The sequence below is a fragment of the Choloepus didactylus genome, chromosome 8 (assembly GCF_015220235.1).
Source record: "Choloepus didactylus isolate mChoDid1 chromosome 8, mChoDid1.pri, whole genome shotgun sequence".
NCBI classification, from domain to species: Eukaryota; Metazoa; Chordata; class Mammalia; order Pilosa; family Megalonychidae; genus Choloepus; species Choloepus didactylus.
Genome location: NC_051314.1, coordinates 52,735,643 through 52,749,420, shown reverse-complemented (window position 1 = coordinate 52,749,420; position 13,778 = coordinate 52,735,643). Strand labels below are relative to the sequence as shown.

Sequence of the window (13,778 nt, the reverse complement as noted above, 5' to 3'; positions counted from 1 at the left end):
TCCTATTGACTCTTCCTCCAAAATACAACATGAATCAGTTATTCTTTTTCTGCTTCTAGTCCCCCTGTCCTGGCCCAAGCCAAGTCACCACCATTTGTCACCGGGTTTCAAGCTTCCACTCTTGGCCCTATGCAATAACGTCCTTCCCACAGAAGGCACACTGGCCTTCTAAAATTATAAATCATGTATGTCATCTCAATTCATGAAACCATCTATTGGATTTCCATTACACTTAAAAAAATAGAATACAATCAGTTTACCCTGATCTACGAGGCTCTACCTAATCTGGCCTCTGCCTAATCCTCAAGCCAAACCTCACCATGCTTCCCCTAGCCTTCATTCCATTTCTCAACAAACCAAACTTCATCCTGAATAGTGCCTTTGTCATGGAGGTTCCCTCCGCCTGTACTGACAGTCTCCAGATCCTGGCAGTACTCCTTCTCATCATCCAGAACTCTGCTTAAATGCTGCCTCATCACAGAAGCCTTCTCCAAACATTTAGTCTAAAGGAACATCTACCATGCCCCATGCCTGCATTCCATCCCATCATCCTCTTATATTTTCTTAATAGTATTTATTATTATTTGATACTTTCTTGTTTACTTATTAACAAGCATTATTTCAGCCACCTCAATTGTTATCTGCTATGCAAGCTCTTTGAGTGCTGGAGTCTTGTCTTTCTTATTTGGTAGTATAATTGCCAAGGACAAAGCTTACCCACAGTAGACACTCCATAAAATATACAATGGAATAGAAACACTCTGAAGTACCTTACTTCCTATAAGTGGTAGGGTTTAATTAAAATATGAACAGCTTTAAAATATTAAAGAATAAAACCATACCTACTCTTCAGGACATTCACTCACCTATTTTCTTTCTTCTTTTACAAATGCCTACTGAATATCTATTATGCATGAAGCATCAAGGATAAAGGAAATATCTCATACCCATATATCATTTTCTTTCCATTGCCCACAGTATAAAAGGCAAGAGACCAGCTCAATCATAACTACAAAATGAGGCAGGAAGTGTAAAACTTCTAAGAAATGAAACAGATTTGGTACATTGAAATTTCAAAAAGTGGAAAATTACTTCTAGGTATTGAAATCAAGAAGAGTGGCACTTGCCCTGACTCCTAAAAGATAGGTAGGATTTGGGAGTGCAGATATGAAAGGGACAGGAATTTAAATGTAAGGATGAAGGTGTCATATAACCATATAAACAAATTAAAATGCATGGGTGTTCAGCAAGTAGGCCAGGTTTTCTAGAAAATGAATTGTATGAGTAAGGGCAGTGGGAGATTTAAAAAAAAAAAAAGGATTGATTGGAGTCCTATCGTAGTAGAAAGCCTTAAATGTCAGAAACTTGCAGTGTGTGTGTAAGTGTGTGTGTCTGCATGTGTGCAGCATAATCAGGAAAATCACTATGTCTTCAGTGTGTAAACTAGATGCGTTGTACAAGAGGTCAGTGGGTGTAAACCAGGTTTGGTGGATAGATGAAGGGGAAATTTACAAACTGACAGAGGTAGCTTTGTTTAGACCTGAATTGAAGTTCCCAATTATAGGAGATAAAGGAAAGGGGAACAGTGCATAGTAAGAATAAAAGGCTCCTTTTCATTGTTCCTCTTCTTCCTTGGTGTTACACTTTATGCTGTATTCTTAGAATTTGTTTTTCCTTCACTGGTGTCCAAAAAGTGTAACATTAGTTCCCTGGAAGCATCAAAAATGGGTGAGGTTTTCATTGCCTCCTGTCTTCCCATATGTCTTATCCTTCCATTGTTTTTGAATTCGTCACTTTAGAGCCATATTCCCCAAGGCTGTAAGGGTATGTGAAGTAAAATGGTAAAGTAATTAGCTAACTAAGGACGAAAGAGAGACCTGTACATTTTCCCTGAAACTCTGACTTTTTAACAGGAGCCTTCCAAAGCCATTTCAAAATAGCTATTGACCAGATTGTCACTTGCTTTTTTGAGGTCTTCGTGATTTTCCTTATTTTCTAACCATTTGTAGTAAATGCCGAGAAAACGATACATTGGCCATAAAGCAAACCCCTAGGGGGAAAGGGAGCAGAAAAAGGACTATGAGTAATTAAGAAAAAGTAAAGAAAGGATAACAAACTCTAGATAAGGCAAGACACTAGTATAAAGAGTATAAAGAGGAGAAAATAATCATGCTTCTTAAACCCCTAACTTAAATATAAGTGGGAGAACCTCTCTACATACTTGATATATAAAATTAGTTGAAAGTAGTCTGAATTTAAAGGTTTTCTTTCTTTTACTATAATATAGTGTATTTTATACAACAGCATCATGGGTTCTTAGAAGAGATTTTTGTCATAACAGGTTTTCTGAGATTTCACATTTGCCTAGGAAGTGAAATGGGAAAGTGATGGTTGAATATGCTGTCTTCTGAATGACAAAGTATATAAAACATGACTTTTGAAAATGCGTACTCACATGGTTTTAAGTTTGGTTTATCTGTTAAACCAGAAGATTGAATAGGAGGAGCTGTGTGTTTAGAAAGTTTGAAATGTAGAACATATAACTGTCATGCAGATAAAGCTTTTAAAGCCCTCTAGCTACTATTACGAATTCTATTGCAATTGTGGTTTTCTGTGAACTGTGCATAATTGGTCATCAGCACAGGCTAGAGTTTATTAATTCCTACCTTGCAAGCTTGTCTTTTGCTAGGTTTGATACATATATATATATATATATATACACACACACACACACACATATATACATGCATTCTGCAGCTGTTTAAACTCTCCCACATGCAGTATTTTAAAGATGAACTATGCAGACACTGCTAGAAGAGGAAATTTTCTGTATAATACTGCTAAGAGATGGCATTCTCTCAGTGTCTTGTTTTAGAAACTGCCTTTTCTAAGAAGTACTTTGCTGCCAGGCTGCTTCAGCAAACCGTTGCTGTTTCTTCTTTTCATATATATATATATTTTAATTGGAAATGATTTTAAACTTGCAGAAAATGTACAAGAATAGTACAAGGAACTCCCATGTACCCTTCATCTAGAGCATCCTGAGATATTATTCAATTTCACCAATTGCCCTAAAGTTATCACTTTTAGCAAAAGGATATAATCCAGGATGATACGTTGCAAACAGTTGTCATCTCGTGCTAATCTCCCTCAGTCTGGAACAGATCTTTAGCATTTCCTTGACTTTCATGACATTGACAATTGAAAGGCCAGGCATTTTGTAGAATGTTTCTTAATTTGTGTTTGTCTGATATTCCCTTGTGATTAGAATGAATATATTTATATATTCTTTCACAGAAATGGTGTTGTGTTCTACCATTGCATCCTATCAGATGTCATACAATATCTATAATGCCCATTTTGGTTATTGTTAAATTTTGTTATTTGATTAAGATGATGTCTGCCAGAATTTTCAAATCTAAAGTTACTTTGTACCCATTTGTATTTAATAAGCTTATTTGTGTGAAGTATGAGACTGTGTAAAAATCCTACTCCTCAATCTACTTTCACCCACAAATTTTAGCATACATTGTGATTTCTTGCCTGAATTATTTACTCTGATGTTTGCCAAATGATAATTTTCTAATTCCATCATTCCTTCTGCTTTTACTAGTTGGCATTTTCCCTTAAGAAAGATATTTTTTCTTCTCTCCATTATTTATTCATTTATTTATTTGTATTATCTGGACTAAAATTCCTATTTTATTCAATGAGTTACAATCTATTGTTGTCATTATTTATTTTGTTTAATATTTTCCTACATTTGACCACTGAGAGCCTATTTAATCTGGATCCTGTGTCCTTTTAACACACCACATAACTCTGAGAACTTCCTTTCTTTCTGGCACAGGATCTTCCAGTTTCATCTTGTCCTTTCTCTGTCCCAGCCTTGGAAATAGCCTTTATCCTGACTTGTTTTAATGATGTTTAGAAACCAAGTTCTTACTGCTTCTAGGTTTTATCAGAGGTCAAAGTTAGGAAATATAGTTGGTCATCATTATTCACAGACTCAGATTCACCTACTCACTAACATTTAGTTGTAATCCCAAAATCAGTACTCATAACACTTTCAGGGATATGAGCAAAGTGTTGAAAAATTCAAGTTGCTTAACATGCACATTCCCAGCTGAGGTTGAACAAAGCAATACTCTGCCTTCTTTTGTTGTAGCTCTCATACTGAAACAAGCATCCTTTTCATGGTATATTTGGTGCCATGCTTTTTTTTTTTTTTTTTTACATTTTTGTGCCTTTTTTGGTGATTTTGCTGTTTAAAATGGCCCCCAAATGTAGTGTTGAAGTACTGTCTAGTGTTCCTATGCAAAAAAGGCCACAATGTGCCTTATGGAGAAAATACATGTATTAGATAAGCTTTGCTCAAGCATGGGTTATAGTATTGTTAACCATGAATCCCATACTAATAAATCAACAATATATATTAAATAAGGTGTCTTTAAACAGAAATCCACATAAAACAGGTTTATGTATTGATCAGTTGAGGAAAATATTGTGACCAGAGGCTCATAGGCATCCAACCTTGTATTTCTCCTAAGGACAATGGCTTAAAATTCACTAATTCTGTGTCGTGGCAACTTTATAGAACATAACTACCGCTAATAATGAGAATTGACAGTATGTTGAAAACCATGAGTTCACATTGACACTTCTAATTCCAACCCCAAATCATAGGATTTATTCTAGCTTTACCCTTTTCATATCTGTATTTTCTTTGCATCAGTCATGAAAAACTTGATCCCTGTTATCCTCAATATGTTTTCTTATTTTCTCATCATCCCTATATTTAACAAAGCTCTCATTCACACTGAACTACTCTTTACTCTGACACTTACCTGGTCTGGGATCTGGCTGACACCAGGCTGCCTTCCCACGGGGAAGGAAAGAAGAAAGTAAGCCTACTGCTGGTTTTTGAAAGATAACTGCTTATCATTTCCTTTAGGAATCACAATACCATTAATTAATTTTGTTTACTCAAAGCAGTTCTTTTATGTTGACATTTGTGATTAAACCATATCAAGATAAATTTAATATAAACAAATAGGTTTCTTCCTTTCTTGAATATCAACCAATATGTAAACACCATATTTATGAAATTGAATATTTGAAGCTTGATAATTAGTATCCAGGATTTATTGCTGAGTTCTTTTAAATAATAAACATAGTTCCTCCTTTTTCTTGAAGAGTAAAATTTAAGCATACCATAGCTATGCTTGCATTCAAATATTTTCTGTTCATTATTTAGTGACTGAGCTATTTGTCAGCTGAGGGCACCTGAAATATGCAATAAAATACTCAGAGTCCAGAGGCTTTGAATTGAAACTATAGGGTAGTGGTTAATAGATCAAGATTTACAGGTAGCCATCTTCAAGTGTGGATTAAGTCTTGACCAGATTGTGACCTAGGACAAATTATTTAAATTCTAGGAGCCTTAATTTCTTTACTTGTAGCATCTATATTACAGGATAATTGTGAATTTTAAGGAATGTGCTAAAGGTGAAACACCAGGCACAGTACCTGACTAAGTAAGTGCACATAAACAGAAAATAGCTTTGAGGCTAATAGCTGGTAGACTTTTAACTACTGTGTCTCTTAGCAACAGACACTAGCACTAGGATACCTGGCTTATAAGAATTCTAAATAAATTAAGTGGTGTTTTTACAATGCAATATTTTTTAGGTTCAATAGATATTTCTAAAATGATGGCCATGTTGTCAGTTTCTTAGGAAGATAGTCTACATAGGACTCTGCCTCCTAATACTTTGAAGAAACAGTATGGTACTCACTAATTTTCCCCATCACATGAGGGATATCTATTGTCAGTTTTTGTGGGAACAGTGAGTGATCCCACTGCAATATTCTCTGTATCTTTCAAAATGTAGCTTCCAATTAGAGAACACTACTGATTCTGATGTCTTCATGAATTGTTTCATGATATCAACCCTAATCTTTTTTTTGTTTTACTACTATGAAGCATTCAGAAACAGAGAGTCCATGTTGGGAGTCTCCAGAGATTTAACTGAACTTCTTTGATCACTGGTATATAAGTTAAGTTCTTGCCAGTCAGCACTGGTTGCCCTTCTGTAGACTGAATCTAATTCCACTCTAACAAAGGTTGTGGTGGAAGTCCTGGAGAAATGTTGGGGCTTTAACCTATGTAAAACAGAGGGATCTGGACTATTTACATATGAATGCAAAGCAAGGAGAGCTTCTAAGTCCTATTTACTATTATTCAAACTTTAACTTCTCCATAATCCTTTCCTTTATCAATCTGTTTTCCTATCATTACTAATGTAGATAATTCATATAGGAAATACTGTGAGAAACTCACCAAAGAACTTACAAATAAATTGAAGTAGATTATCCCTTGTGATTTAAATTAACAAGTCAATAAAGAGTGACTCATCCAGAAATACACACTGCCACCTTAAAAAAATAAAATAAAATAAAGATTCTAAGACAAGATTGAGCTGTCTGAAATATAAATATATTTTATAAAAGAGTGTCTCAGAGAAACAGAATGGGGACTTAGCCAACAAAGTTGAGTGTTATCTCATATATGGAGGAAGATAGCTATAAGCTATCTTGAGAAGAGTGTTCCTGAGGAATACTTCTAAGATCTGTTTGTATTGAAGTAGTCTCCTTCCAAAGCACACTCTGAATAATTTTTTGTTTGTATAGATTTTCCTACAGGGAGATACCGAGTCTGTATAACGCATGGCCACAGACATTCTGGCTCCTGCGACAGTTGTTGGTCTTGTTCTAAGAAGAGCAATTGGCACTGAGCTTTAAACAGGCATCTCTGTGAACTACTCAGTGTGACTCAGCTTCTGAGAGATCAATATGTGAATACTGAGCCTGCAGAACTGTAGCCCGACCCTGGCTCTCAGCCAGTTCGTGAAAGCACTGTGCCTCTGTGAGGCATTTTGGCTGGTAGCCAGGCTTCCCTGGAGTCCCCAGTCTCACTACATGCTTTCCATTTAAACTTCTTTAGCAAGAAATAAAAATCTTTAGAAAACTTCAGAGGATATTTTTTTCCTTGGGTTCAGAGACAGCAGACCGAGGAAGAGGTAAGACCCTTACAGTGGCCTGGAGAAAGGAGCCCAAGGGGAAGAACAGACTATAGTAACTTCAGAAGTTAGGGGGGTGGGGAAGGGCAACTATGGCTAGACAAGGGATATGGGAGAACCTGGAGTCCAGAGAAGAAAAGAAAAGGGCTGCACAGAGAGCCAGATATATTTCCCATGGCCCACAAGTCTCAAGAGAATGCTTTCTCAGAGCTTTAGTAATAATAATACTTTTCACAATTATTTTGCAAGGTACGTATTTTTCTCTGCCTTTGCAGATGAGCAAACAGGTTCAGAGAGGTTAAGTAATTTCCCTGAGGTCATATGAGTTAATAACTATTTAGTGATAGAGTCAAGTTTTACATCTAAACCCAGTGCATGCACCATTCTATTATGCTTCCTTCCAAATACTTTACCCAATAATCCAGTTTGGTTATCAGTAATGAGATGATTTATTTATTAGTTTATCAAATATTGTTGCACGCAGCCTATTTATCAGATGTGGAATGAGATGTTGGGATATGATGGTGAGCTTAAACCTAGAGAATGAAGTCTAGTTTGGGAGGTAAACATTAATCAAATAATTGCACAGATGTCAAATTACAAGTGTGTAAAGTACTGTAAAGGAAGGTACAGAGAATTATAAGTATTAATAATTGGGGAATTCTGATCAGTGAAATTAGGAAGGATTCCGTAAGAAAGAGAAACTTGAACTAAGACTTGAAGGAAAAGTGTTAATTGGATGAAGTGGAGAAGAAAATAAATTATTGACAAAGGGAATATCAAGTGCAAAGGTCTTGATGAGCCAGAGAGCTATGAGAAGTGGAGAAAAGACTGGCCGCAATGGAGAGAATGAAGGGGAGACTGCAAGGTAATGCTGGAGAGTCAAAGACCAGACTTTGTCCAACTTAAAGGCCCCGTTAGGGGTTTTGTACAGGCATACAATGAACAAGGACCAGGTTTGTTGAGAAAAGTGCATGAGTTCAATTCTGTATGTGATGGGGTTGAGGTATCTTTGTTACAACAAAGAGGAAAATCAATTAGGCAGTTATTACACACATCTGGAATTCAGAGGAAAGTACTAAGTTAGAGTTATAAATTTGAAATTCATATGTGCATAGGTAATAATTAAAACAATGATATGATTAGATCATCTAGAGAGACCATAGAATGAAAACTGAAAGAAGCATATGAGCTTGTGTTGAGGATCCCCAACAGTTTTGCTTCTTGTATCTCCTATTTACTACCCAGAACCACAACATTTAACAATTAGGTAGAGGAGAACAAAAGAGGAACAAAGTAGCATCAATAGAAAATAGAAACAACTAAAGAATTTTTATCATGGAAGCCAAGGAAGGAGGATAGTTTCATGGAAGAAGGCTTGTCAGTTGCATTGAATGCTGCCAAGATATCCAAGTAAAGTAAAGGCTAAACATTTCTGTTGATTTAAGTGACATTGATATCTTTACTCAATAATATATCCTCGTTCTTGTTTTCCTCATGCTTCTTACATTCAGTTTTCAGTTGGGATAAAATAGGATCAGTCAGCCAGAAGCCACTGGAGGCCAAGACACAAGTTTGAAAGGAATTCTTGCATGGCTTTTTCTTTTATATACAAATTCATATATGTACACATATACCCATACATATAGCATGAAGTTTTCCATGATTTCTTAAAATCCTAATGAATTTCTCAGAGTTTCTAGAATTATCAGATAAATATCAAATATTTCTGGCCGTAGTGATTACCCTTTATTTCCTCTCAAGAAAAAAACAATTTAAAATAAAAGTAAAATACTAATAAAAAACTGATTCATAAAAATAATACTAAAATTTTATTTCAAAGATAATATTCTCTATATATGTTTTTAAAGTAAGAAATATTTAGTGATCACATTACATGGGCCAAACCCAGTACTAGAAATTTGGGACTCCAAAGCAAACAGGAAGTATACAAAGAACACAGTCCGGCATACAATACTTTTTTTGGCTTGCCTCCTATGTCTTAGCAGTTTGTGCTGTGAATTTTTTAAAATGTGGCGGTTGGTATCAAATATATATAGATTTTGAATCTGCATTGAGAATCTGCATTAAAATAGTTGTCTGTGCATAAGAGGAAGAAACAATACGTGAAGACTGGAATATCAAAAAGTATAAAGACACTCAGTTGAGTACTTTTCCATTTGATTGGATCTACCCTTTATAGATGAACCACACACAAATAAACATCCATGCACATAACACACAAATATAAAACATGTAATGCAAAAGGTAGTTAGTTGTAAGAATGAGAATTTGATTTTGATTGACTGATGTTTCTGCAATCTTTGGTAACTGAACCATCATAATCGCTTTTATGGCCCAGAACAACTTCAATAATTATTTTTACTTTGCATATTTAATAATGTTTAAAACATATGTTCAATATTGGTCTGAGCTTAAACCAATTGGTCAGACTTGTGAACATGCATATATAGTTAGTGTTTCTTCTGGAAAGTATGCTATTGAAGATGTTATCAGGTAAATAACTATGAGCAATACACAAAAAAACATAATTCATAAAAGGATTTTCATGGGAAAAAAATTTTAGAGGTTTTTTCAGTTTTTATTAGTTATTCTCCCAAGAACACAGTTTCACCAGTGTCTAAATCAGCAAAAAAAAAAAAAAAAAAAAAAAGTGGGATCTTTTCAAGTCTTTAGCCCCCAAAATATAATCATCTATTGGTAGTAACAAGCTCCCAAATTCAGAAAAATCTAAGAAATCTGTTTTAATATCTCACTCCGTCTTGGATCACGTGCAAAAAAAAAAAAAAAAAAAAGAAATTCTCCTATAAATAGACAAGCTTGGAAGGTCCCAGCCATAAAGAAAATCTTACTTTCTTTGATAGAAAACTTTTAATATGTTGGTTTCTTCTTGTGTGAGAGAACTTCCACTTTGATGAGTCACTGGTGACTACAATTGCTGTTTGTTTCTGTCTTCTTGGTTAATTTCAGAGCACATTCAGAAAATGAAGGTACCTCTTTATCATCTGCTGACTCCTGTACCAGTCCTACTAAAATGGATTTATCATATAGTAAGACTGCTAAGCAATGCCTAGAGGAGATATCTGGTAAGTGATCTGATTAATGGGTAGGTCAGATTTCACAATTTTTGTAATATCTCTGTAAATCTTTGTACTAAATACTGTTTTTTCTTATGCAAAAATGGACTATGTACATCTCATTCAACAGATGTTGTTAAAACTATTTGACTACTCTGTTTAGGATGATCTCTTTATTGTTCTGTAAAGAACAATAGTATTTTAGAAGCCCGAGCTTTTACAAGTCCATTAGTCCCTCAGTCAAGTTGATTATAATAAAAGAAAACTGGATAATCTTCTATTGTCAATAAGGTGGTCCTTAGATACTATTGGAGATTGAAAAGATATTGAAGATCTGGTGTCAATGTAAATTTTCCATGTCCAATCCAAACCTGTTCTGTTTTCAATTCTGAATTATTTAGAATCATTTCTGCATATTGGCTCCAAATTTTCATTCTGGAAAAAAAAGTTCTAATTAGGAAAATATTGCATTTTATATAAGTAACATAAGGAACAAAAACCACATATGTGTACAGTTTGTCAGATTTTTGAATATGTACAATAGGATTCTCAGCTTGAGCCCCAGTCTGACATATGGACTTGAGACAAGTCTGGACATATGGAAGGCCTTTGGAGTAATTTTGTTTATGTGGGTCTGTTTTCATCAGGAGCAAAGCAGCCTCTTAGAAGAATATACTGTTCCTAAGGAGAGAGAGCATTTAAGGACATTTTATCTTTTTCTAAGGATAAGAATGCATGGAAATAGAGGTGTGCCTGTTGTTTGGGTAAACCAGCCTTGTGTAGTCATGAGGCTGGAAAAAAACAAAAGGATTATTTAATTTAAAAATTATGGTAGTACTCCAAGGACTACTTGAGGTATTACTCAGAAATTCATGGAGGTAACAATATGACAGATTTTGGAGTGGAAAAGCTCCCCCACTTTGGCAGACCTGACGCACTCTCTGGGAAGCATTAGCCAATACTGTAGTGCTCACCAGTGGATATTGATAATGACAGATAGCATCCCAAGGGTACTTTAGAGAATTAACACCAGCAACATCATTTAGCAGCAGAGGTTTCATATGAAGATGACAACAAAGGGCCAGTGCAGGGAAGGTGTCGAAATGATAATGTCATGACATGTCTGTGGGGATGGTATTTATATATTCTTCTAAATATTGGGGAAACATTCCATAATTCCAAGTAGTCACATGGCCAATATAATGCTGTGTGTCTTTGTTGTGACCAGATTTTTTGTAAACATAGTATGGCCTGAGGAAACTTATGCTTCACAGATATCTTTATATATGAAAGCCTTCAATTAGTATCAATATGCCTAAGAAATACTACGGTGCAGATCTATAGGAGAAAATGAATTTGTTGTACAGTTTGATGTGTAATTTTCATGCAAATTTCAACAAGGAACACTGTTTTTCTGAAATCAATGTATCACTGAGTATCTCTGAACCAATAATCCGTATTTATTTCATTCTCCAGTTTCTTATTTTGTCTGCCATCTGATCATTTTTTCATATTCCCAGTTAATATTTCCATTTAATGTTCTGATATTTTATTAGAATACTTGAAAGTAGAATATAAACTAGACTTTAATATAGCAATTTAATGGATTTATTAGAAGGCATAATATTATTCTGCAGTAATAATAAAATGTTTATATAGAATCATAGATTTGATTTAGATAGAATTATAACAAAAGAAAATCAAAAATGCAGAAATGAAGCTTATCTTACCTAAGTTTATCTGATTAAAATTAGCTTGTGGTGGATAGTGAAAAATGTCCCTTAATGCAAACTTGAGATTATGTGAAAGAAGATGATCTTTATTTATGGATAGTTAGTTATAAATCAATTACTATAATTGGAGTAATCTTGATGAGAGTTTTCAGTAGGACATTGATAAGAGGATGACTGTCATAAAGAAATGGGATTGAATATACTTCCTTTTTTTTAGCTTCTAGATCATTATCACTGTCTCCATTATGAGTTCTGCCTTAATTTTTGGTGGCTTTAATATCCACATAATTGATCCTTTCAATACTCTTGCATCCCACTATCACTGACTACATCCTCCTGTCTTTTCATCCCTCTTCCTTTTGTATCCTGACTTCATCATTCTCTATCAGGATTTCCAATTTGTTGATTTCATTTCCTTTTACTGTCCCTCAAACAAACTCTTTCTTTGTTCTCCGTCAGTTGAATCCCTATGGTTACTGAATGTAGTTTCACTTTAGCATATACCTTTAACTCTCTTGCCCCCTTTCCCTTTATTATATTCATTTGATTTCATCAAACGATTTCATCAAATGAACCTGGGGAAAAACACACCACATGTTGATTTGACTCACTTTAAAATTCATGACCACAGATGTCAAGTGAATACTTAATGCTACCTACCAACCATTCCGTATTTCTCTAGTCTGCTTTAAACGGCAATCATATACCTCGTATACCTTTTCTTTTCTTCTTAAATTTACAATACCACCTCTCCCATCCTTTATCTTAACTGATGAATGTGTTGCTTACTTCACTGAAAAAATTAAAGCAGGCAGAAAAGAGCTTCACACATCCCTGCCACTACATCTATTCCTGTACCCACATTTATATCCATATACTCTGACTTTCCTTGAATTATTCTCTCTTCTACCTCTTGAATAGCCCCTCTCCACAAATCATTCCTTTTAGCCCATAGGTTGATACCAATTCTCCACTTATAATTTAAAAAATTCTCTTGACCCCAGTTTGCCCTCCAAGTACTATCCACATTTATCTCTTCCTCTTTGTGACATGCTTGTACAAAGAGCAGCCTCCAATCACTGTTTCTAATTTCTCTCCTCTCATTCTCTCATAAGCCTATTCCAATTAGGCTTTCAGCTTCATTTCTCCACTGAAACTGCTCTTTTTAAGGTTGCCAATAATGACCACCTGATCAAATCCAAGGATTGAGTCTCAGCCCTCATCATATTTCACCTCTCAGTAGTATTTGTCCTACTCTGGGAAAATATCTTCCTTGGCTTCCAGGGTACCACATTCTCTTGGTTTTCCTCCAGTGTCACTCTTTGTTCTTTCTAGGTCTCCTATTCTAGTTCTTCTTCTTCTTCATTTTTTTTAACTTGCCCTCATGATTGAAATGATCCAGGTCTCAGTCCTTGGACTTCTCTACTCCCTTGATGACTTGGGAGTGTCTCATGGCTTTAAATTACATCTGTACACTGATGGCTCACAAATGTCTCTCCCTACCTGTGTCCTCTCCCCTGCATTGCAGACTCTCATATCTAACTGCCTACACAACCTCTCCACTCAAATATCCTTTAGACACCTCAAAAATATGTCCAAAACTGAACTGATATTATCCCTCAAAATTTTATCCATCAAATTTTTTTGACCTTCAGTTTTCTTGATTTGGGTTAATGATAAGTCTGTCATTCCAGTTGGTCAGTCCTGAAACCTTAGTATATCATCCTTGATTCCTTCCCTTCTTTTATACCTGACACCCAATCCATTGGAAAACCTGCAGCTCCATGAATATTGTTTGCTATTTGAACAGAGTAGTATATTTGAATCAACTTTTTGAAATATTTCTTACTATTTGAACCTTTTCT

At 35.1% G+C, this 13,778-nt stretch overlaps 1 protein-coding gene across 3 annotated transcripts in view; it reads left to right on the top strand.

Annotated features, from left to right (window-relative positions):
* NAV3 (neuron navigator 3) overlaps positions 1-13,778 on the top strand; it is an 855,568-nt gene that overhangs the window by 666,203 nt on the left and 175,587 nt on the right. For all 3 annotated transcript variants that reach the window (XM_037846473.1, XM_037846472.1, XM_037846475.1), the window contains one exon: positions 10,074-10,189. In XM_037846473.1, the coding sequence (XP_037702401.1) occupies positions 10,074-10,189 (116 nt within the window). The remainder of the gene's footprint in view (positions 1-10,073; positions 10,190-13,778) is intronic.